The sequence below is a fragment of the Mustela erminea genome, chromosome 16 (genome assembly GCF_009829155.1).
Source record: "Mustela erminea isolate mMusErm1 chromosome 16, mMusErm1.Pri, whole genome shotgun sequence".
NCBI classification, from domain to species: domain Eukaryota; kingdom Metazoa; phylum Chordata; class Mammalia; order Carnivora; family Mustelidae; genus Mustela; species Mustela erminea.
Genome location: NC_045629.1, coordinates 47,781,459 through 47,808,559, shown reverse-complemented (window position 1 = coordinate 47,808,559; position 27,101 = coordinate 47,781,459). Strand labels below are relative to the sequence as shown.

At 35.1% G+C, this 27,101-nt stretch overlaps 1 protein-coding gene and 1 non-coding gene across 12 annotated transcripts in view; one reads left to right on the top strand and one right to left on the bottom strand.

Moving 5' to 3' along the window:
* Positions 1 to 27,101, bottom strand: part of VPS13B (vacuolar protein sorting 13 homolog B) — a 769,746-nt gene that overhangs the window by 517,227 nt on the left and 225,418 nt on the right. For all 11 annotated transcript variants that reach the window (XM_032316092.1, XM_032316089.1, XM_032316090.1 and 8 more), the window contains 2 exons: positions 18,697 to 18,831; positions 17,770 to 17,943 (listed from right to left, as the gene is read on the bottom strand). In XM_032316092.1, the coding sequence (XP_032171983.1) occupies positions 17,770 to 17,943; positions 18,697 to 18,831 (309 nt within the window). The remainder of the gene's footprint in view (positions 1 to 17,769; positions 17,944 to 18,696; positions 18,832 to 27,101) is intronic.
* On the top strand, positions 3,711 to 3,813 carry LOC116575583. The gene has a single exon (XR_004279847.1). It is a non-coding gene; the product is annotated as a U6 spliceosomal RNA (small nuclear RNA).

The following is a 27,101-nucleotide window of genomic DNA, read 5'->3' as shown; positions in this document are numbered from 1 at the left end:
CTTCATATAATATTAATTTCTCTTAGTAATGCTCTATCACCCCATGATATTTTCTAAAAATCCCCCTTGGACTTGGCATCACAATGGTAGTGAAAAGAAGATAAACAAAAAGCACAAATAATTATTAACAGTTTTGTTAATAATTGTTTGATTAAAAATAACCCAGACTATATTTTAGGAAATGTAAAAATTTTGTGCACAAATGGATATAATATATAAAATTTACCCCAGAACAGCAAATATGTGGAGCGTATTTTGCTACTCTTAATCACAAACACATTTTTTACTTCACTTAAAGTAAATAAGCTACTTCTATTAATATATTTAAATTATTTTTTATTTTTAGGGATCTGAGTACATATGGCAAACATATAAGCAAAGTATAATTATCTAGGTATATGTGTTTAATTTTTAGAAATTTTAAATGTACAATATCTAAATATGATCATTTAAGCTACAAACTTCAGAGGCTTACTTCAGAGGCTACAGTCATTAAAAGTAATGGATAAAGCTGGTCGGTAATTAAATTGATCACATCTCCCTGAAGGCCAAAAACCTAATGGATGACAACAGAGCTCAACATTTTCCAGCTGCCGAGGAGTAAAGGCTTTCAACATTTGGATGTATGTAGGCATCTTGTTTTCCCAGGATTTCAAAGTCCACATGCAGGCTGCTGTTCAGCTATAATAAATGAGTAATTCAAGTAGGGCATGACTGCTTCTTGTATTAACTTGATAAAGATGTTTCACTCCAAATGCATCAACAGTTGTGTTAAGTCATCCTTTTCACAGGCTGACTGAGACTTACTTATGCTATGCTTTGTTAACAATGAATCCAATAAAAAAGGGGAGGGGGCTTATTAACTTATGCGTTTGTTTTTCCAAGGCTAAAAATCAAGTTCTACTTAATAATTAACTCCAAGCTAAACCACATAAAAACTAAATAAAATCAAATTGTCCCAATACTTATTTTAACTTTAAAAATTTGTCTGAGAAAACAAAAACAGTAATAATATCCTAAATACTTTATATTTTATAATTACATTATGAAATTTTAAATACAATTTATTATTATAGTTGTCTGAACATACTGAAATACTTAAAAAGAATACTACTTCACCATAAATATATACTAAATACTTTTTTAACAATTACACATTTTACACTTTCACAAAAATACAGCCTTGAATAATTACCAAATATCTAAAACTAAACAGTATAGGACAATTAAAAGTACTCGTAATGCTTAAACAATAAAGTTGCATCTCATATGCATTCTATCATTCCAGCAAACCCTCTTTGAAAAACCTTTACTAATATCATTAAATCCTCCCTTCTTGATTCAAATTAACCTTTCTTCTCTATTTTCAAATAATACGCTCCTCCCAACCAATTGCAGCATTTGGTAAGCTTGTTCTTAGAATTAGCTGTATGTGTATACAAATTAATGGGGCTCTGTACTGAGTATCTTTTTTTATCAGTCGCTAGCAGTGTTGTGCATGCAGCTAGCAGCCAATAAATAAAACTAAACAGAACTCAATAAACTGAATAATCAATGACTTAGGGTCTGAATTTCTCCACAGTCTTTACTCTTTGGTGTAATGGTTAAGAATATAACTACTAAAAAAAAAAAAAAAAAAAAAAAAAAAAAGAATATAACTACTAAGGTCAAACTGCTGGGACTCTTAGTTAAAATGCTTGGAGTAATTCCTTCAACACAGGAAGAACTAAAAAGAAAATTAGTATTATACAATAGCCTCTACGACCTAAATAAAACTTGATTCCTGTTCCTTTGTTCCTCATCTCAGTGAAAGGGGCCCTACTGTGTACCCAGCTCTTCAAACTAGGACCCTAGGTTTACCTACTGTGCCCTTTCCCTTAGCCATCATCTTGGATTAACCATCAACTCCTACTGATTCCAACACATTACAATCCCACAAATGTGTGTAACACTTTCAGTAACATTACCCTTTTCTTCATTGCAACATTGCAACATTCTCCTACCTGCCCTGCCTCCTCTCTTTGACCCTCAACCACCCTGCTCCTTAAATTGGTTTCTGAAGTAGAAATATGATAAAAAGTTCCAAATGCTCTCTTTAGCACTCAGTCCAAAACTTTTAAAATGGCTTTCAAGGCCTTTCATAGTCCAGAGATTGCTGACCTCATCAGGCATTAACTCTTACACACTCTTGTTCCTTTCTGCCATTCCAGTGAACTTAGTTTCAGGTTCCCCAAACCTGACCCACTGTTTCTCCTCTAGCTCATAATTAAGCTCTTATCTTAGACGTGAACTGATTCTAGGAAATTTTTCCCAAGTCCCAAGTCTGAGTAAAAGCTTCCTTCAATGTGGATTCATACTACCTTGTTTTATAATGATGTTTTAATACCTTTTAGTTATATGCTTTACATATACACACACGCATATATATGTGCGTGTGTGTATATGTAAAGCATATAACTAAAAACACACACATATGTGTGTGTGTGTATGTGTGTGTGTGTGTATCTCTTCAATGAACTATAAGCTCATGAATAAGTGAAAAGGGTTTTTTCATCTTTATATCCTATAGTCCTAGTACAAAGTAAATAGTGCTGAAAGAATGAAGATCACTACCTGGTTACCTGAAAGAGTCCTTTAAATGAATATACATTAATAAAAAGAACATCAGACAGGAGTCAGACCTCTTGACCCTGAGGACATTTGACCACCCCAAAAAGTTTACTTTATTCTTTTCTTCCCTCCCTGAAAATTTATGTATTCTACACAAGATTAGTAATTATAACAAAATCTTATTTTAAGGATAACAGGCAATTAATAATTTAACAATATCAAAGTGATTTAAGGGGGGGAAACACCTCTTACCTAGTAATTGCTAGTTTAAAGTTGCATATTTTTCCTTCCCCCTCCATTCATTGGCTGCCCATCACTTCCTTTCTTCCCCCAAAGATTATTCACTAAATTCTGCCTGCCTTTCATCAACTGTAACTCATTATATCAGAAAATTTCATGCTCATATTTAGGGGAACTTTAAATTCTTGACTTTTCTTTTTCCTGTTCCTCTCCTACTTCCTATCCAGTCACTCCAAGAAAATGTTTTATTTCTCTACTGCAGTCCAGAATTAACCCCAATCATAGCTAGTTATCATACATAATACATGAGTGAAGGAAAAAAAACAAAAAACAAAAACAAACTACAGTTTAACCCCTGAACACAGGTTTGAACTGTGTGAGTCCACTTACATGCAAATTTTTTCAGTAAATATAATACAGTTTATAAATGTATTTTCTCTTCCTTATGATCTTCTTTTTTTTTATTTTTTTTAAAGATTTTATTTATTTGATAGACAGAGATGACAAGTAGGCAGAGAGGCAGGCAGAGAGACAGGAGGAAGCAGGCTCTCCAAGGAGCAGAGAGCCTGATATAGGGCTTGATCCCAGGACCCTGGGATCATGACCTGAACCGAAGACAGAGGCTTTAACCCACTGAGCCACCCAGGCGCCCCCCTTATGATCTTCTTAATAACGTTTTCTTTCTCTAGTCTTCTTTATTGTCAGAACACAATATATAATGTAAAGGCTCCTTCTGGGCAACAGGCTTAAACAATGGATTATAGAACAAGGCAAAAGGGCCAACAGTGACTCCAACCCCCTGGCTGATACAGACAGGCCCAGGAAGGGACCTACTTCAAAATATCCATAGGCCCTTGCACTTGCTTCGGCAGCACATATACTAAAATCGGAACGATACAGAGAAGATTAACATGGTCCCTGTGCAAGAACGACACTCAAATTCATGAAGTATTTAAAAAAAAAAAAAAAAACGGCATTTTTTAAAAAGGCCATAACTAACCAATGGGCTACTTAACAATCAGACACAATTAACAAAATAATAATAATAATAAAGAAAAAAGAAAATTCCATATATACCCATAGGTCCTTCTCTCTAAATACAGTCCCCATATACTGCATCCTGGCAGAGTCTCTCCTCTGCTGTCCTGCCCACCACTCCCCCTGAGGTGCATTCAATAAACTTCTATCTCCTTTGTTGGACCTCAGGTGAGTGTTTCACCACCTGTACTGCTGGCTTCCACCCAATTAGGCTGCTCCATTCCATCAGGAGAGATACCACACTATAATACATCCAACATACAAAATATGTGTTAACTCTTTATGGTATCCGTAAGGTTCCTGGTGAACCTAGATAAATTTGGGGGGAGCCAAGTTACACATGGATTTACTATGTGGGGAATCAACACCCCAAAACCTGTGTTCAATGGTCAGCTACAAAATCAGAGTAAAACTTACAATCAGACTAAAAACCACACAAAGCAGCACTATTATCAATCTCTGATGTCCATGAAATGCCAATAAATATCTTTAAATGTCTCTCCGAAAGTATCTTTTTACTATTCCATTCTCCTAAGTCTTCTTTTATCTTAAATACAATGACTTCAGATATTTTTATTCTTAAATAAAGTACTATTTCTAATTCCTTCTAGTTTTCATTAAAAATTTAGAGTATCTCAACTTCATTGTTGAGTTTAACAAAAAATTTGAGTTGGCCTTGGATTTCACCTATGACAATTCTTTGTTCCTATGTAAGAAATGCATTCAAATATTTTAAAGAGCTAACTTTCAAGTGAACACTTATATCAAATTAATTGAAGGTTTTGTTTTGTACTATCCCAGAGAGCTAACAATAAAATAAAATTTCAATTATATTTAAAGAAAAAATATATTTTAATCATTATTGAAAATAAATTATAGAAAAAATAAAGTGATTTTAAACATTTTACTCACTGGACTAAAACTACTTAAGAAGAAATCCAAATTATGCTGACTTGAAATCTGGTATTTTATTCAGATATACACTAAGACCCTCAAAACCCCTGTAAAAACTAAACTGTACACTCTGTGGCTTTCAGGGCACATATGTGCTTTCAAATTGAAATTTTATTTAAATATTAAGGATTATATAAGAATTAAGAATTAATGTGTAGGAATGCCTACTTATAAGGAAAATAATCATAATAACCCATGAACAATTTAGTTGTAAATAAGTATTTTGGAAAAAAAAACTATTTAAAAATATTTATGCTTGCAGAAAAACATCAAATACTACAGGAGAGTAAAAATATGAATGAGAAATGACTCATAATCCCATCAAGCACTGATAGTCACAAAATTCAGTAATTTTTCTATTAACGTTAATACATGAATATATGTAAACATGTATTCGTATGCTTAAAAATTTTAAAACTACATATAACTTTATCAGAGGTAGGTTTATATTTTTATTTTCTACATAAGCTTTTAATATGAATATTTTGGGACACCTGGGTGACTCAGTCAGTTAAGCATCTGCCTCGGGCTCAGGTCACTCTGCCTCGGGCTCAGGTCACGATCCCAGGGTCCTGGGATCCCGTCCCGCATCTGTCTCCTTGCTCAGTGGGGAGTCTGCTTCTCCCTCTGCCTGCTCTGACTATTCGGCCTTAAAGCACTCCTGCTTCCGCACCCTCTCTGACCAATAAATAAATAAAGTCTTTTAAAAAATGAATATTTTCTATAATACAGATTTTCTATTGGCTGATATAAAAGGTATCCCTCTATGGTTATACTCTATTTTATAATTTGCCTACTAGTAGACCACAAGGATGACTTATGATTATTGTAATTAAACTGACGTGAATACCCTTGTGCCTTAGATTCTTTAAATGGATCTTAGATTACTCCATTAGAATATAGTCTGAAAATGGGATTATAAAGGATGCCCACTCTTAAGGTCCTTAATAATTTTTTAATTGATTTTTGGAGAATTTGTACCAATTCATGGTCCTACCAGACATTTATGAAAGTGCTCATCTCAGAAATTTCTCAGCTTTCAGCTTTATAATTTATTCCATATCAATTTGACAGGCAAAAGTGTTCCTTATTATTGTTTTAACATCCATTTCTTTCCCTAGTTATCAGTTTGAGTTTTTTCATGCGTTTTTCATCATTTGTTTCTTATTTTTGTCTCCTTTGGACATTTTGCTGTGATGCATTTATATTTTTGTTTTTGGTATTTATCTGTAACTGAGTTCTGTAGAACTTCAGTATACTCTTGCACTTACTTTCATATTATTTCAGAATTCTATATTTTCAGCAGAAAAAAATCAGATAATACATAATTTTTACATTTGAGGAAGGTCTCTTCTAATTTACCTAACATGACATGAAAGATTTAATTCTCGTGGCACCTTGGTGGCTCAGTCAGTTAAGCATCAACCTTCGGCTCAGGTCATGATCCCAGTGTCCTGGGACTGAGCCCCGCATCAGGCTCCCTGCTCAGAGAGGAATGCGCTTCTCCCTCCCTCTGCTTCTTCCCCAGCTTGTGTGCTCTCTCTCATTCACTTTCCCTCTCAAATAAATAAAATCTTTACCCCCCCCCAAAAATGATTTAATTCTCAAAAGAAAAAATTCAATATAATAAATAACCAACTAAAATTAAAATGTTACAATCAAGAGAACGTTACCTCTGTGACTTTTAGGAACTCCTCTCTCTTGTATACACCTCCTCTTTCTAATACCTATAGCAGTCCCTGACACACAGTACATATTCAAATATTTGTTGTATGAATCCTTTCCATGGGAAAGCTTTTTAATAAATTAGAACACATTATATACTTAAAAGTCAGGTTAGAACATTTTATTTATTTAATTAATACAAAACAAAACCAAAACAACTTTTTGCCTGGTAAGTGGTAGGTACTGACAAAACACCTGGCTGAAGAGAACTTAATATGACAAGGTTTCAAAAGTTAACTCAAGTTACAGTCTACAGAATTAGCCCACAATTACTCAACAATCAATACCTCCTTTGAACATGAGGAAACTGTTACTTCATCACTGCCCTCTGCCGGTGGCATTATTTCCCTTTAATTTTCTCTCCATGTACTGAATCTTTGCCTCACAAAATTACTTTTGACCTGACTCTATATTTAAACCACCCACAGCTAAAAATAGCCTAGCCATCTGGAATTTAGTAAGGCTTGTAGGAAAAAAATTGTGCTTCAATGAAAAGCTCTGCATTGTTTTGAGTACACTCCAGGTTATCGGAGTCTGAATCTATAGACTCTGCACCTTTCACTGCCTTTGAACTTTCTTAAAAACTATTAACATTGTAGATAACTGAGAGCAATGCAAAGCAATTCTTGACTAGAGATGTAAACAAACTGTCATGTAGAAGTTCAACTGACTGTCTTTCCCCACTATGGAAGAAGCTACTTTTGTGTCCCTTTCCAATTTATTACAGTATTAGTGATTTCTGTTTCTTATTTTTAGTTCTCCTTGATCTGGTTGTAACATGTGCTTGGTTCTTTCATTGATAATGATGCTAATAATCTTTTTTTTTTTTAAAGATTTTTTATTTATTTATTTGACAGAGAGAGATCACAAGTAGGCAGAGAGGCAGGCAGAGAGACAGAGAGGAGGAAGCAGGCTCCCCGCTGAGCAGAGAGCCCGATGCGGGACTCGATCCCAGGACCCTGAGATCATGACCTGAGCCGAAGGCAGTGGCTTAACCCACTGAGCCACTCAGGTGGGTTAATGCTAATAATCTTTAACATATGTCCATTTTATATCTACACAAGAGTCATAATGTACTTTTTTTTTTAATTATTCTTTAACACACTGGGGCCAAACTATATTTCCCCCCACAGGCCAATTTAGAAATAAAATGATGTGGGCCTGTAGACAACAAGGCTATACCCAAAGGGCAAAAAATCATTTCCTTTGGACCATCCTGTATGTACCAAATACCCATCATGTACATGTCATGATCCCTTAAGAACTCAGTTTCTCAAGAGGAAGAAATCTTATAGTTGGGTCTGTCATGTGGTATGGTCCAAGTATTGTGGTGCTGCTTAGAAGGGAGTTACTGACTGGGAAGGGAAAAAGCAAATGAGGAGGAAGAGTAAGGACTAAAGTCAGAGGAAGGTGAAAATAAAAGAAACAAGAAGACTCCCAAAGAAGTGCTTAAACTCTCCCACATTAATGGATAGCTGACTCTATCATGTATTCACAAAACAAAGCAATGGCATAAGGATGATTCCTATGTATACTGTATTGGCAAAAGAAATGTAAAAGCAACAGAATCAAGTTTTTCCTACAAGGGATGAGACAAATGGGGAAGAGTTAAGTGGCAAAGTCTGGTATGAATTTCACTTCTAAGTGTTTCATAAATCAATTCCTACTGGTTCAATAAGACCACTACTTTTCTTTTGGCCTACATGACAGCTACTATACAGCCAACTTCAAAACTGGATGGGAAAGGCAAAGCCAAAAGCCTGCTTTGAAAACATAACATTTTCTAAAATGTAAATTGAAATAATAATGCTATCTTGTTTATTCACAAAAATATATAAAACATTACACATTTTCTTGTAGTATTCACTTGAAGTCCATTACAACCTGAAACACTTCTTATAATTTATTATTTACAAATGAAGCCTCTACTTATTTACTTTGAATGCCAGTTTTTTATTATAGAGGCAGTAAAAAATGCAAAATTTTGACCTTGCTCTATAAATGAAGGAAACAACTGGTCACCCACAAGTCTCAAGGGCTATCTCCCCCTGGCTTCCCTCCAGAATCTGGGACCTTTCAAAGGAGCAAAGTAATTTCCTGTTGCTATTGAGCCTGTTCCTGACTTCTAGCATCATGGCATCCAGGAGATATTTCAATCACAAACATTCTGGGACAAGGTAAAGGATTCAGTCCTAGCTTCAAAACTGCACATACACAGGTTTATAGAACTTGAAGAAAAATTTTAATAGGGATCAGTTGAGTGTAGAGAACAAGGTAGGAAATGAGAAGACTCAAGAGAAAAACTTAAAGTTTTAAAGGAAAACATGATTAATATAGAGTAATTTCTAGACAGAGTAACTAATACTATCGAATACATATCAGCTTTAATACAGGTATATTTTAAATATATCTGTAAATTCCCTTTATTATCTGAGATGGAAATTTATACTTATTCAACTTGAAAACATTGTGTTTTCAAGATATTAAACATTGTGTTACAAGGTATTACTAAAACTTTTCCAAAAATAATTATTGTCAAAACTCATTTGGCAAATACTCTGCCAAACCTTTCATAGTGGATGTGCATGAATGTCTTAACGGAAAAAAGAAAACTTAAGTAATTAGTAGGATTAAAAAAATTCTCTACACTATAAATGCAACATTCTCAAAAGGCTATGTCCTGGTTACTATCATAATCCTTTAGAAATTGTTTATATTATGATTAAAAATCACTTTGCTCCTATATTCCCACAACTAGTTCGTATGGTAAAGAGATCAGCAAACTTACTTTTATGCGTAACATCTTTAACATTTGCTCCCCTTTCTGTGCTTGTGATTAAATGTAACATTTTGAAATCCCAAAGTTCTGAGAAAAACATAAATCCTTGTCTCACAGCTGCTGTTTGACTCTGGAAACACATGCATTTTCTTTTCAAGCATCTACCATCAAAACTCCCAAAGGGCTAGGACTGGAGAACACCTGCATCTCTTCATTTAGTTCCAATAACAGAGCCTAAACTCCAAAATTACAAAAATAGACGTTCTGTTCAGCTGTAGTTACATTTTGCCCCTAATTCCCGTGAAGAAAAATGCTAGGAGCATGAAATCATTCAGGCAAGCTCTGTCATCAAGAGGATAAGATTTTTTGCACCAGAAGCCCAGTGGGAACATGATAGAAAACTGGCAACAATTACAGATAAAGTACATAGTAAAGTCCTTGGGGAGGAGAGAGGAAATGTAATAAGATAGATGGGTATAATTTTTACACATTTATGCCCAAACCACAAATGTGAATTGTCTTTAATTGCTACAATATATAAGCATTCTTACTCATGTGTCCTGTCAAAAATACTAAAAACATAACTTCAAGGCAATTCACTTAATTCTACATTATAAGGAGAATTTTTTTGGAACAAAAAACATTCCCCATAAATTAAAATTTACAATCTAAAGTACTGCCTCCATCTTAGAAACTCCTTAGCAATTCACATTCTAACCAACCAACGTGAATGGTGAAATAAGATTGTGCACATTTGTTGGTATCAACAAATGCTGATATGTTTTAATCAAAAAAGAGAACTACCCCCCAATTTAACTGAATTTCCAGAGATGAGAGTTGTAATTGTGACTTTCCTTACCAATAACAGTGATCAAAAGTTGCCTATATTTGATGGATAAAATATAAAATAACTTTTACTATATGACAAACTAGCAAACTTAAAAATTTTGTATTTATTTATCAAGCTGATTACACTGGGGACTAGGAAGATTGGCTTAAACTATTTTATTTAAATGACATTTTAAGAGGGACACTTGTTTTTCATTATTTTTTAAAAATCATTATCAAATAATTCTAATTTTCTAATATTAGGAAAACATACTTATTTTCCATTTTATATATAAAAGCAAAAATAGCATATCCAACCTACTTGTACAAGTAACTACAGTCAAATAGATACTTTCAAAGATGTCTTCCTTATTAATGGTTGGCCAAAATCAATTAGATGAAATTTCACAGCAGTAAGTATGAAGTTCTACAGGTAAATTCATAAACAAATTTTCATAGAAATAAGTGTGAAGTTCTTCATGTAAATTCATGAACGATACTCATAAATAGTATAGATATATGAAATAAAAAATTGTCTTAAGAGTAGTTTATGCGAAAAATAATTGTTTCCAGTGCCACATAAGCTCAAAACAAAAAGTAACTAAGTAGAAGTTCACTACACAAATCTGGAAAATATACTCTTTACTTTGTGCTATGTGGAGGATTGTGTTAAATTTTTTAAAAAAACACATTTTCAAACAAGTAGCGGAAGTAATCAATATCGCAATGAATCTGAACACATCATAAGGGAAATGACTAAAATAAATTTATTATGTTTAGCCTGGACTATTAAGTTTAAAAAAAAAAAAGCTTTTATGGAACATCTACCGTATGCAGGGGAAAAAGAAGGAACAATTGAACTAGTGCTCAAATTTACAGCATTAAGAGGGAAGTAGTGCCATTAACTGAAATAGTGAATAATGGAGTATGAAATGGGGTGGGAGGATTACACTGAATTTAGTTTTAAATGTGTTAGGCACCATTAAAATATCCACAGGGAAACGGTCAAGAGGTGGCTGAAATTTCGAGTCTGGATTTCAAAAGAAAATAAATGAAAAGAAATAAACATATGGTTGGTTGCTAAAAACAGTAGTGTCGATTACATCATCCCAGTAGAAAGAAAACCAGGAACAAAATCTCATGAATGACCTATATTTAAGGTACAAAAGAAAAAAACATACAGGTAGTCCTCCCTTATCTGCAGGTACACTTTGCATGGTTTCAGTCACCCATGGTCAACACAGTCCAGAAGCAGATGATCCTCCTCCAACATAACCTCAGAATGTCAACAGTAGCCTGTTATTACAATGCCAACATCATTCCCCTCACTTCCTCTCATCACATAGGCATTTTATCATCTCCTCATCACAAGAAGGATTAAGTATATTACAATAAGCTATTCTGAGAGAGAGACCATATTCATAAAATTTTTATTATGGCATATTGTATAACTGTTCTATTTTATTACTCATTATTGGTGTAAGACTCTTACTATACCTAATTTAGAACTCAAACTTTATTATATATGTATGTATAGGTAAACACATAGTATATACAGCATTTAAAACTATCTGCAGTTTCAGACCTCCACTAGCGGTGTTGGAGATAAGGAGGAACTACCACAGTTGAGGAGAGACATGTAGATGGTTCGGCAAGGAGACCTACATTGTTCTGGTGTCAAAAACTGTGAGCCTAAGATTTTACCCTACCACACTTATGAATGACGTCAAAGAAGACTCCTGAGTCAGAGACAAAGGACTTTATTACTCAAGGAAGAGCAAACGGCATGACTATCAACACGTTTGCATCAGTACCCTTTGCCCCCAAGTTTCACAGGAGTGATGACAAAGATGTATCCAGATGGATGTCTGCACACGCAGAGCGATGCAGGATGAGAAATGAACCCTGAGTTGAGGAACCAAATCTTTTTTAATGGGCAGTTAACATACCCTCCACTGGCTGCAGAGGGACACTAAATCTATCTTCCAAGGCTGATGACCATACAAACATCCTTGAATAGATACTCCAGAACAAAGGCCAATCCGTGCCACCATTCACAAGATATACATAAACTCAAAAGACCTATAGAGACTCCTGTATTAACACTGGTGGCCAAGAAAGACTAAGGTTTCAACAGAAAGGATATGATCGTAAGTAAATTCTGAAGACTAAAGATGATGAAAATTGAGACAGAGAAATAAGGCAAGAAAAATAAGATAATAAGTCTTGTCAGGTTTATTGAGGACTGATATATTATTTCATGTCATTTATAAGACTAAAATCAAACCAAGAAATGGAAGTTATAGTACAACAAACAGAGAATCTAATAGTAATTAGAGCTGTCTAACAAAAAAAGATCCTAGTAGATATTCTCTCCATCAACAGATATGTACATAAAGAGAAGAAAGAGGAGTGAGAAAGGGGGAAGACTATTAAAAACTATTAACGACTTACTACTTATTATGTTTATATCCTTGACCACCTGCCATAAATGTTTAGTTCATTCATTCAACAAATGATTTCTCAAAGCATTCCCTATGTGTCAGGCAATGGTAAGTCCTGGAGATAAAATGACAAGCAACCAGTAACTAACTCCGCCCTCCCACAAATCACTATCAAGTAGTGAAGACAGACAGCATTCAAATCACAACTATGTAAATATATACTGTCATTAAGTGTTATCAAAGTATAGTTAACTATAAAAAGGAATATAGCAGAACTACTTAATCAAATTGGGTTGTGGGAAATAGGGTAAAGAGTATCAGGGAAGGCTTCCTTGAAGAGGGAGTAGTTGAGCTATGATCTTAAGACTAAGCTAGAATTAAACAGGTATAAGATGAAAAGTTAAGGGTAATTGTGAGAAAAACAGCATATACAAAAGCATAATCACCAATGAGAAACTGAAAGAAGGCCAAGAGATCTAGAGCGTGAAGAAGGAGACACATTTTAAAAAGACCTAACACCGGCTTAGAAATTGAAATGAAGACCCTTTAATTCTAAATTTATATAGTACTTTGTAATCATTTTATATTCTTAAATAGCAGACACTCAAAATTTATTTAGACATTAATACATGGATTAACAAGGACTCAGAACTTTTTAACAAGTAGAACCTGCTATAAACCATAGGCAAAATACAGCATATGAAGAAGAGCTGGTCTATATTAAAAAGGGAAAAATGTTTAGAACCCATCTTAAAATATTTTACATACAACAAGTCACCAAGTGCTTCTACCTCGGTCAAAGAAGTCAAAAAAGCAGCTTATTTCTCTACTTGATTCCTAATATTTACACAAATGTAAAATATAAAAAGCATCATAGGGCGCCTGGGTGGCTAAGTCAGTTAAGCAACCAACTCTTGATTTCGTTGGGTCCTGGGAATGAGCCCTACCTGGGGTTCCATGCTCAGCAGTGAGTCTGCTGGAGATTCTCAACTTTTCCTTCTGCCCCTCCCCAACACTGTTCCCATGCTCTAAAATAAATAAATCTTAAAAAAAAAAAAAAAGGAAAGAAAAGAAATAGAAATGTCACTAAGTGATACCCATGAATAGTGACAATGAGTACAGGATGTGGGCTGACACACTGGACTCCCACAAGAGCCTTGAGCTACTTCACTACAATCAGAGACAGTTAAGTAGATAATGCAACAGGGCAGGGTAGGGTAGGGGGGCAGTCCGGGGAGTATTAAGGGAGTTGCTGAGTCTTCAAAAACAAATAAGTGCTGTGGTTCTCCCTCTCTCTCATTCTTCTTCTTCTTCTTCTTCTTCTTTTTTTTTTTTTAACATTTATTTATTTATTCTGAGAGAGAAAGAGAACAGGCATGCAGGAGCCAGGGAGGGGCAGAGGGAGAGCATATTTCTTATTAATACCCAATTCCCATTAATAAAGGTGTCCATCCCTCACATTCTGAAATCAGAATCAAAAAACTCTGTCTTAGGGTGCCAGCTGGCTCACTTGGAAGAGCATCAGTCTTGATCTCCAGGTCCTAGGTTCAACCCTCATGCTGCCTCTTTATCCTAACTAACCTTTTCTCAAAACTTACTTCCTGACTTCTACAATACATCTAAAACATGTTCTGGTCCTAGTTTTAATCCCCCACCTCCACAGTGGGAGCGGGTACATAAAGGTAGTTGTCTTCCACACTTGATATTCAGAAGCCAATTATAATGATCAGAGACAACACTAAAATACACAATTTGTCTCACACCATTTGACTGATCACTTATTACTCTAAATGCAAATACTTCTCATTCAAATTCTATAAATCCATGGGAAAAGTTCATTAACAACCTTAGCTGGATATGTTTGTGAAACAGACAGCAAGGATGACTTGTGCTTCCCTTTAACAGTTCAACTAGAAGGATTTAACTACCCAGAATCTCTTTTTAAGAAAGATTAGCAATGACTTCTGGCTGTGTCATTTCCTTTACATAATCCAATCTCAAAAAACAAATAAAAGTAAACGTAATCATCACTTTCTTATTCATTCACTCATTAAATATTTGTTGACAGCCAACTGTATACAGGATATTATTCTAGACACAAGAATACAGTAACAATCAAAACAGAAAAATTCCTGCTTAAATGAAGCATAATTTCTAAGAGCAGGACAAAATAATCAATAAGATAAATCAGTAATATACATACTATGGTAAAACTGTGGTAAGTACTAAGAAAAAGTGAAGAGTAGAAAAATAAGAAGTATGTGTCAATGTGTGTATGCATGTGTGTACATGCACCTGTTTTTAGGAGAGAAAAAAATTTTGTATCCAATGGCCATGTAAGTCCTTGCTAAAGGGTGATATTTCAATAAGGTCTTAAAGGATTGTTAATAAAATTATTTCTTCATTTAAAATTTATTTATGATTTGCCTACTCCTGAGTTATACATAGACACACATATACATCTCCAATTTAAATCTTGTCTTAAGAACATAAGATTAATCAATATTATTTTAAAACTGGCTTTAAGAAATACTTCTAAACTTTCTTGTAATCATATCATAAACACCATATTATAAATACCTGAGCCATGACAGTGGGTGGCAGTTTCAAGGTAGATGGAAAATTTAAATTTAAAAGTGCCCTAAATTAAGTATGTGAATGTAGCTTAAGTGAAAACACATTTCATTTTAGGATTGAAACATACCCAAAGAAGTAATTTCAAAGTATCAAACACATAAAATCACATTAAAATTTTTTTTTAAGATTTTATTTATTTATTTGACAGACAGAGATCACAAGTAGGCAGAGAGGCGGCAGAGAGAGAGGAGGAAGCAGGCTCCCTGGCTGAGCAGAGAACCCGATGTGGGGCTCGATCCCAGGACCCTGGGATCATGACCTGAGCCGAAAGCAGAGGCTTTAACCCACTGAGCCACCCAGGCGCCCTCACATTAAAATTTTACACAGAAATCCAAAAACATATCATTGAACATTAAGAGTGATTGTGAAGATTAGGTAAATTTTCTTACAGTAAGAAAAAATGTAAAACTTTACCCTAAAAATATAATTTTTTTTAACAGTAATTTACTTCTAGGCCTATATAAAAGATTGGAAATGCAAGTACTTTTTTATGACCCTAGAAATGTATTTCAATCACAAATAATAATATAAAGTATTGTTATGAGAAAGATCAGATTATAAACTCAACTGATTACTTCTGTGTATATGGCAAAACAAAAAATGAGGAGGCCCTGTCCAACTTTAATATGTGGTAGATTCAAATAAACTTAGTCCCTTCTCAGTTATCAAAACTCTAACTGGATGGGCTGATCATTTTAATATCATTTTAATGATGTGATGATTTGAAAACAAAACCTATCAAAAATTACCAAATGGAGGGGTGCCTCAGTGACTCAGTCTGTTAAGCATCCAAGTCTTGATTTCAGCTCAGGTCATGATCTCCGGGCTGTGAGACTGAGCCCTGCACTGGGCTCAGCCCTCAGTGTGGCCTCTACTTGAGATTTTCTCTCTTCCTCTGCCTCTCCCCCACCACCTCCCACTGCCTCTGTCAAATAAGTAAGTAAGCAAATAAATAAGTAAATAAATAAATAAAATCTTAAAAATAAAAAACTATTTGGGTAACTATATAAAGAAGTTTATCAAACAGCATATTTAAGGAACATGATTAAATAGGCATTTTAAAAATCATGATATTTATTTAACCTCGAAAACCTTCTCCCTACAAGTAAATGACATAGACTATATCTGGCCCACACTTTGTTTTCTGTGAATAAAGTTTAACTGAAATACAGTACTATCCATTCATTTGCATTTTATTTACAGCTATTTTGGGGCCATAATAGCAGAATTTGATAGCTAACAGAGAGAAAATACGGCCCACAAGGTCTTAAATATTAGTTATCTGGCTCTTTATTAAAATGTTTATCAGTCTCTGCCTTAAAAAACAGATATTTTATCCATATGCACAGTCTTAGTTTGGGTTTGGCCTCATCTTCACATTTTTCCTTTGGGTTCCATAGCAATTCTCACCAGGCTGAAACTTCTTTTTGAGGAGTATTGTCTTTAGAAGCATGCTGAGGACCCTCGGGCTCACATTTCAAGATACTAATTTCAAGTTTCTAGTGTGCATGCTGTTCAGCTTCAAATGCTACTGTAACAAAATTCATCTTTCAAATATTTTTTATGTCTTTGTGCACAGCTTCAAATATTCTCCTCCATATTCTGTCTGGTCAATTAATTATAAATCTTTTCATGGTCTTCCCTTTTGAACTTAATGCAGTGATGCTTAACATTTTCCATAAGTTATAATACTTGTTAAATATTAAGAGAGTTCTACTCTTAAAAAGTTATTTGAAAGCACTTCCTCACTGGTCATTTAATTCTTTAAAAAAAAATTGGCACCCTTCACCCTTTTAAGAAATCTGTATATAGCAATCTTATTTCTAGACCTTTTGACCACTTGGTCTTTACTAACCTTACAGTGACTAGACCTCATGGGTGATAATGGTCTCTACTTACCACATCTTTTTTTTAATCCCAGTCTTTACTGATCCTTCTGGTATCTTCTTCAACACAAGAGGTGCGGCTTTGCTATTGTGGTGTTGAATAAAATGAAATAGATTCTAGGCAAAATACTACTAGAAAAATTACTCTAAGAAACAAGATCCTGACCTCTGAGATTTTTCTTCTTGGTTCTACTATCAACATTTCTTCCTTTCTGCAAAACTAGAGAAGGCTCAAATACCCAATTTTAGTATGGCAAATGGTGGGTCACAAAGTGCTACTATCCCAAGGAAAAATATTTTCTCTTTCCAATGTTTTAAATTTCTTTTAGTCCTTTCTACCTATTACATGATATGATTTGTTTTAAAACTCAGTTGGATTTAGGAGCTATGAATCTAAGATTGTTACAATGACAACTGAATTATTTCTCATATAAAATAAAATCATTATTATTTATGAACACATGACTTATCAAAAATTACACAAAAACCCTTCACTTGAAGTTTTAAAGAATACAACTGTAGAGAGTATCTCAATGGACACAAATTGGTTTTTCCAAGAAGTCCTTTTTAAAAGCTTTACTGGAAAAGAAAATGCAAAATAAATGAATAATGATAAATTTGTGCTCACCAGAATTATGGCAGTAGTCCATATACTGTGGAACTTGGACTGTGAAGGCTATCAAATCTGGAGCTAAGAGAGATTCTGGCTTTCTACTCTCATTGAGCCACTTGCTGCTATGAAGATCTTTAGTGTCAGAAGGACCCTGAAGCAAAGGAATCAATTTCTCTTTTCCACTGTCACCTGAAGAGAAACATTAATGAAAAAATTCCTATAAAAAAATATAGGAGTAGCTTGAGGATGCCTCATCTTAAAATATATTATCATAATATAACACTTCATTTATATTTGGTCATTTTAGCTGTACATTTATACTCTAAAAAGCATGACTGATAAAGTTAAAAGCACTTTTAACTCTTAACAAATTAAGTCTTAGTATTTAGCTAATGAATGCAGAACATGTTCAGATGATATTGTAAAAGCAAAGAACTTGAACATACTATATTCTAAATATTCTACAAAATCTGTACCTCTTTAAACTTACCTAGAAATTTAGGTTGCACTGAAAAAACTTTAAGTTACAAGTGTTTATGGAAAATAGTATGAAATAAAGTATTGGCAGGAAGGTGAAGCCAGTTTTAAAAATTGAAAAACAGTTATCTGCTTATTATATGAACATTTTAATTTAATTTTTAAGTGTCATATATATCTATACTTCCTATTTCCTCCAAAAGTGTAAGAGTACACTTTTAATTGTTCTCCTTCATAACCATTCTCATAACTATGCAGCTTTTTTTCCTGAAATAAAAATTAATTTATTAAAGAAGTATCATCCTGGCACAATTAAAAAATTTTTAAAGTAAAAATAAAAAAACTTAAAACCTCTGATTCATAGGAACAATGAGCAAATTCTTGTTTCAGTAACGCTTCTTGTAAAATGCAAGGCCAATTCTCCTATACAGGCAATAAAGTTTTACACGGTCCAGCTGCACATACCTGGGGCTTTGGCACAAATTTTTATTGATCCCATGGTCCCAGAGGCACATTTGACCAATGATGTGCTGCAGTACTTCAATTCAACATTCTGGATTGAGCCCTCAAGAGTTGGCAGGGGATTCTTAGATTTCACACCTAATAAAAGAAAACTGCAAATGTACTAGCCGATTGAATTTAAATAATTTTTATACTCCTTCACCAAGGCATTTAAACTTAATTATACTTTAATTATCTGCCTCAGATGTTCTTACAGTATTTGTGTTAGGTTTCATGGTTTAGCATTTAGGAGGTGAAAGGATGCAATTTTAAAATAAATAGTCTGAACTCTCATAACTGTACTTATGCAGTCAGCTTTTGATTAATCAAGATCAAGAAATACAAGTAAATACTTTAAAACAAATATTTGTTTAAAAAACAGGAAAACTTTAAAATATCATAGTTTTGAAAGAAAGAGTAAGATATTTATTTTTGAAACAAATTTAACCTAAACATTGAGTTCTGATTAGAGACACATTTAATTTAAACAGGAAACTTTCTGAGTAAACAAATGCCCAGAGTATCTTAGGTAGAATAAGGAGAGATAAACAATACAGTTCCTAAGCTAAAATACAATAGCCTATGAGCAAAACTGAAACACCATGTGCAGATAAAGAAATCAATGGTATTCTATATCAATTAACAAAAAAGTAGATATTAACATCTCTACTATATGCTACTTGCTGAGGGACACTGAAGCATAGAATTATTATTATAATAATTGTCATGAAATAAATGGTAGGGAAAATTTAATTCTAAAGGGAGAAACCCACTTTGCCCCTGAACAGTAGGTGAGAATTAAACAGGCAGGGGAACCTTAAGAATGACATCATTGCAAACCACTAAAATGATAATGATGAAGAACTCTAATCAACTAACATTTACTGAGGACTTATTCTGTGTTACACATGTTATCACATTCAATCCTCTCAATGGGGCTGTAATAAAAATGTTTATTATCCTCACTTTCAGATTAAGATACATTCAATTGTAGGAGTTTAGTTAAATTTTGCTCTAAGTCCTATAGTAGCAAAAGAACTAGGATATTTAATACAATTTGATAGAGAAGACTTGACCATTCATTTTGCCTGTATTCACCAACATCTGCCATCATAATTTCCCTTTTCCACATTCCATATTTGGCTCAAATATATATTATTCTCCACATCTGAAGCTCTAAGTAAAACATGTATGAATAATTAAAACCATAAACTTTCTATGACTGATCCATTGAACATTACTCTGAAATCTTCCATTTCAATTTTAGTATGTTCAAGAAGCCCCATAATTGTCCAAGTGTCTTCCTGAGACAAGGCCCAGGAATCTACGGTTTAACCAGCACACTATGTGATTCACAAATTATTAAAAAACATCATTTGGGTGCCTGGGTGGCTCAGTTGGTTAAGCGACTGCCTTCAGCTCAGGTCATGATCCCCAGGGTCCTGGGATCGACTCCCACATCGGGCTCCCTGCTCCATGGGGAGTCTGCTCCCTCTGACCTTATCCCCTTTCATGCTCTCTCTCACTGTCTCTCTCTCAAATAAATAAAATCTTGAAAAATAAATAAATAAAAAAACATCATTTTAAGAAACACCCTCTTGCACACTAACACTCACTTCAGAAGGGCCCATTGATTTACTAATTTCTATGTGGTTATTACATAAATGTGTATCAACTGGTTGCTATTTTCCAATATTCACCACCTCAGTTGTTTCCATTTGAAGTGATACCTATTATCCCCAGAGCAATAGTCTAAAATGTTGTGCATTTGTACAATATTCTACAGTGATAACAGATTTTTCTCAGATCCTCAAAATCCATGACTCATACATCTAAAGAAGTATCTCAGAAAATTAAATGATGACAACAGTATTTATATTAACATAGTCATAGTAATAACGTTTTAATGGTAGTACTAGCTACCATAGCACCTATCATTCAGTGAGCACTTACTGTCAATTCCTAGGTCTAGTTTATTATTTTATTTATTTCCAAAAGAAAACAGAACCCCAAGGTGACCATTACTATTCCATTTTACATATGAGAAAACCAAGAACCAGACAGAAGGGTTTTGCCAATCTCAAGTCAGAAAGTGACAAGACTGGATCACATTTCTCCTTAAACAGGAAGCTGAGCAACCCTACATATTCAACATCTACTGCAGTTGTGGGAAGTTATAATCAATAGATACTTTACCCTGCTCTAATCATTATGTTAGATGATGAGAAAATATAAAATAGAATGATACCTTCCTCCCAGCCCTCAAGCCCCACTGTTAGATTTTCATTCTCTGCCAGTTTTTCAAAAACATTTATTAAATCCTAGATAGAGATCAGCAGACAAGAGCTACTGATAGATTCTTTCAAGGGTTGCTGATGGTGTTCAGAATGAAAAGAACTGAATTAGTTTCTGGTAGATATAAACACAAAAGAATATGAATCGGCCAAAATGGCTTTGTTTTTAAATTATTTTATAACACTGCTTCTACCACATTGAGGACTCTATCTTTAATGACAAATGGTAGATTTTTTTATGTTTATTTATGTAAGTAATGTCTACACCCTATGTGGGGCTCAAACTCACCATCCTAGATCAAGAGTGGCATTGCTCATCTAGCTGAGTGAGCCAAGTGCCCTGAAAAATGATAGATCTTTGCTAATATTTAAAGCATGTTGTACATAATACTCTTATCAGAAAAAGTTGCCTGGAACCTCTTCTGGTAATAATCTCATATATATCTACATACAAAGCGTCTTGTTTTTTAACTCTCACAAACTTAGTTTACACTTTTATGATTACATTTCTTAAGTATTTTAAAACTTCTTTTAATGATTAAAACATCAGGGCACCTGGGCTGCTCAGTTGGTTAAGCGGCTGCCTTCCACTCAGGTCATGATCCCAGGGTCCTGGGACTGAGCCCCACATTGGGCTCTCTGCTCAGTGGGCAGTCTGCTTCTCCCTCGCCTCCCTGCTTGTGCTCGCTTGTGCTGTCACTATCTTTGTGACACTCTCTCTCAAATAAATAGATAAAATCATGAAAAAAATAACTAAAACATGATTATGCATAAGTTCTTCATAAAGACTTTTTTATAAAGAAAACTATTTTAAATGCCATAAGCTGAGATTTTAAAAAAATAAATTACAGACATCTCTTTTTTTTTTTAATTTTTTTTTTTTAAGATTTTATTTATTTATTTGACAGAGAGAAATCACAAGCAGACAGAGAGGCAGGCAGAGAGAGAGAGAGGAGGAAGCAGACTCCCTGCTGAGCAGAGAGCCCGATGCGGGACTCGATCCCAGGACCCTGAGATCATGACCTGAGCCGAAGGCAGCGGCTTAACCCACTGAGCCACCCAGGCGCCCCTACAGACATCTCTTGATTGACTTCAACAATGGAGAAAAGCTGCTAGTAAAAAAAAATATCTTGTTACTTAAACTATGGAATCTGGGTGATTATGATAGGTGAGTGTATGTTCATCCATTGTAACAAAAGCCACTCTGATGGAAGATGCTGATACTGGGGTAGCTCTACTTATGTGGGTCAGGGCACATATGAGAACTAACTTCTTCTCAATTTTACCGCAAACCTGAACGCATTCTTTAAAAAGATAAAGTGCTTTTTAAAAAATTTTTAGGTTTATTTATTTAAGTAATCTCTACACCCAACGTGGGGCTCAAACTCACAACCCCGAGATGAAGTCGCAGGCTCTAACTGGGCCAGCCAGGACCCCTTTAAAAAAAAAGCCTTACTGAAAAATAAACTTGGTTTATTTCCATTCTACCTTCAAGTCAAAATTTGTAACATGCCCAAATGTAAGCTCTAGAAAGCAGAAAGGAGTAAAGTCCATTCATATTGTGTCATACATGAATGCTGCTTCCTGAAAGTGTGAAAGGAAATCTCCTGTAACATGGTAAAACTAAAAGAACAAAAGGTCTCAAACTAAAAAAAGCATTGCTTTGGATAGAGGCAGCATTAACAACATAGCTGAGTAATTAGGTAGCTTAAGACACGCTACTATTTATTATTGTTACATGGAGAGGCCAAAGTATTGTAGTTACTGTTCAACGTACTTAAACAAGAAAATGGTTCTTTACACAGAACTTAATTTAGAGAAGAGGTGCAATATTTTGGTAAGACATACAGTCAGCTGACATGAGTCAAGAGGCCAATCACAAAGATCATGACAGTATCTAACATTTAAAATACTCCCTCGGGGTGTCTGAGTGGCTCAGTGGGTTGAGCCTCTGCCTTTGGCTCAGGTCATGATCTCAGGATCCTGGGATCGAGCCCCGCATCGGGCTCTCTGCTCAGCGGGGAGCCTGCTTCCCCCCTCTCTCTCTGCCTGCCTCTCTGCCTACTTGTGATCTCTGTCAAATAAATAAATAAAATCTTAAAAAAAAAATTAAAATAGTCCCTCTACAAAGCACTCTCACACATATATTCATTCAAATGCTGCTTCCACCAGAAGACAAGAAGAAGGAATTTCTAAGACACTGCAACTAAAATATAATTTTACATTGTACACACTATCAATGAAATAATTGAAAAACATTGATTTTTTTATAATAGAATTTAATATAAAATAAGGCACTGTTAGTTCTTCTCCTTGTGGTTCTTTTCTGGAAAATACCAACTCCTACTACATATTCCTAGTCCTGTGGTACATAATTACCTGATTCTTTTTTTTTTTTTAATTTTTTTAAAATTTTTTTATAAACATATATTTTTATCCCCAGGGGTACAGGTCTGCGAATTGCCAGGTTTACACACTTCACAGCACTCACCATAGCACTTACCCTCCCCAATGTCCATAACCCCAACCCCCTCTCTCCCAAACCCCAGACCCCAGCAACCCTCAGTTTGTTTTGTGAGATAAAGAGTCACTTACGGTTTGTCTACCTCCAGATCCCATCTTGTTTCATTTATTCTTTTCATGCCCCCCAAACCCCCCATGATGCATCTCCACTTCCTCATATCAGGGAGATCATATGATAGTTGTCTTTCTCTGTTGACTTATTTCACTAAGCATGATACCCTCTAGTTCCATCCATGTTGTCGCAAATGGCAAGATTTCATTTCTTTTGATGGCTGCATAGTACTCCATTGTGTATATACACCACACCTTCTTTATCCATTCATCTGTTGATGGTCATCTAGGTTCTTTCCATAGTTTGGCTATTGTGGACATTGATGCTATAAACATTCGGGTGCATATGCCCCTTCAGATCACTACGTTTGTATCTCTAGGGTAAATACCCAGTAGTACAATTGCTGGGTCATACGGTAGTTCTATTTTCAACTTTTTGAGGAACCTCCATGCTGTTTTCCAGAGTGGTTGCCCCAGCTTGCATTCCCACCAACAGTGTAGGAGGGTTCCCCTTTCTCCATATCCTCGCCAGCATCTGTCATTTCCTGACTTGTTCATTTTAGCCATTCTGACTGGTTTGAGGTGGTATCTCATTGTGGTTTTGATTTGTATTACCCTGATGCCGAGTGATGTGGAGCACTTTTCCATGTGCCTGTTGGCCATTTGGATGTCTTCTTTGCAGAAATGTCTGTTCATGTCCTCTGCCTATTTCTTGATTGGATTATTTGTTCTTTGGGTGTTGAGCTTGATAAGTTCTTTATAGATTTTGGACACTAGCCCTTTATCTGATATGTCGTTTGCAAATATCTTCTCCCATTCTGTCAGTTGTCTTTTGGTTTTGTTAACTATTTCCTCTGCTGTGCAAAAGCTTTTGATCTTGATGAAATCCCAATAGTTCATTGTTGCCCTTGCTTCCCTTGCCTTTGGCGATGTTCCCAGAAAGAAGTTGCTGTGGCTGAGGTCGAAGAGGGTGCTGCCCGTGTTCTCCTCAAGGATTTTGATGGATTCCTTTCTCACATTGAGGTCCTTCATCCATTTGGAGTCTATTTTCGTGTGTGGTGTAAGGAGATGGTCCAATTTCATTTTTCCGCATGTGGCTGTCCAATATCATTTTTCTTACGATTTATTGAAGAGGCTGTCTTTTTTCCATTGGACATTCTTTCCTGCTTTGTCAAAGATTAGTTGACCATAGAGCTGAGGGTCTATTTCTGGGCTCTCTATTCTGTTTCATTGATCTACGTGTCTGTTTTTGTGTCAGTACCATACTGTCTTGATGATGACAGCTTTGTAATAGAGCTTGAAGTCCGGAATTGTGATGCCACAAACTTTGGCTTTCTTTTTCAATATTCCTTTGGCTATTCAAGGTCTTTTCTGGTACCATACAAATTTTAGGATTATTTGTTCCATTTCTTTGAAAAAAAATGGATGGTATTTTGATAGGGATTGCATTAAATGTGCAGATTGCTTTAGGTAGCATCGACATTTTCACAATATTTGTTCTTCCAATCCAGGAGCATGGAACATTTTTCCATTTCCTTGTGTCTTCCTCAATTTCTTTCATGAGTACTTTATAGTTTTCTGAGTACAGATTCTTAGCCTCTTTGGTTAGGTTTATTCCTAGGTATCTTTGGTTTGGGGTGCAACTGTAAATGGGATTGACTCCTTAATTTCTCTTTCTTCTGTCTTGTTGTTGGTGTAGAGAAATGCAATTGATTTTATATCCTGACACTTTACTAAATTCCTGTACAAGTTCTAGCTGTTTTGGAGTACAGTCTTTTGGGTTTTCCACATATAGTATCATGTCATCTGCAAAGAGTGATAGTTTGACTTCTTTGCTGATTTGGATGCCTTTAATTTCTTTTTGTTGTCTGATTGCTGAGGCTAGGACTTCTAGTACTATGTTGAATAGCAGTGGTGATAATGGACATCCCTGGTGTGTTCCTGACCTTAGCGGAAAAGCTTTCAGTTTTTCTCCATTGAGAATGATATTTGCGGTGGGTTTTTCATATTTAACTGATTCTTCTTCTACCAACTTTCTTGCCTGCCAGAATTCTTCCATCCTCTCTGAGACCTTAGCCCTCAGTGTCAACTCTCCAGTGCTCAACAATCAGCTTATGACCATTCTTGTAATTATTAAAAGATAAACTAATGAGAATAACCTGCACATCTGCATGTTTATCTAAGTAAAAGATTAAGGAGTCAAACCCCATGTAGCTTTTACCTGTGTTCACTCTATTAATCATCACTAAAAGACTTAAAATTTTTTAGGGTCTTAAACTCAAAAAGAAATGAAAATGAAAAGACAATAGCTAAATAAGGAACTCTCAAGAAGGCAAGAGCTATCATCAAAATTTTGAAAGGGGAATATCTGATGAACAAGTGGAAATGAGACGACTTTGTTAAATTTCCCACAGATACTTTTATCTATTCTATTAAGGAACAAGTCAATCTGCAGTAAGCCTTGAAAAATTAAAAATTACAGAAGCCAGGTAGTTCAGAGAGAAGGAAAGCAGATGAGGCCAAAAAGATTAGAGAATGCATTAACAGATCACCATAGATCCCCTTAATTCACAGAGCCATGCAACTTCCCCATACTCATCCGGGCAAAAGACTAAGGGTTCACTATTGAGAGGTTAAACCACAAGAATTTTGGACTATGGGATACAACCAAAGAAAAGGGTGCATGTTAAAAACACCAGATAATCTTAAAAATCTATGTGGAGTTTATGTACTATAGGATGAGATCTTCTTTTCCTTACTAAGAACTCTGAGTGATAGGCTTATAACCTTCAGGAAGGAAATGGAAGGATTTCTCTAAGTGGAAACTGGCCAGTCCAAGAAAAAAGAACCAGAGATAATGATAACTGACTATCCCACAACAAAAAATAAGTAGGATCCGGGCGCCTGGGTGGCTCAGTGGGTTAAAGCCTCTGCCTTCAGCTCAGGTCATGATCCCAGGGTCCTGGGATCAAGCCCTGCATCGGGCTCTCTGCTCAGCAGGGAGCCTACTTCCTCCTCTCTCTCTGCTGCTTCTCTGCCTACTTGTGATCTCTGTCTGTCAAATAAATAAATAAACTCTTTAAAAAAAAAAAAAAAGTAGGGTCCAATTCCCCTACAATGACACCAGCAATTCAATAAGCTCCAACCTTAAATACAGATTTAGTATTTTATTCTAAATATGAAGAACCACCAGATATCATGTGGCAATCACTATAACACATAGAGATTAAAAAACACAGAAAAGAAACAAGGTAACTAAAAATACCAAAAACAAAAATCTCAGTAATAATAATTGCTTAATAATAATAATTGCAAAAATCTTAGTAATAACAGAGAGAGTACAGAAGATACTACAACAAAAACAAGACGTTTATTTAAAATTTTTGAAGAAGGGGTGTTTTGGTGGCTCAGTCAGTTAAGGACCTGCCTTCAGCGCAGTCATGATCTCATGGGTCCTGGAATGGAGCCCTGTTTCTGGCTCCCTACTCAGTAGGGAGTCTG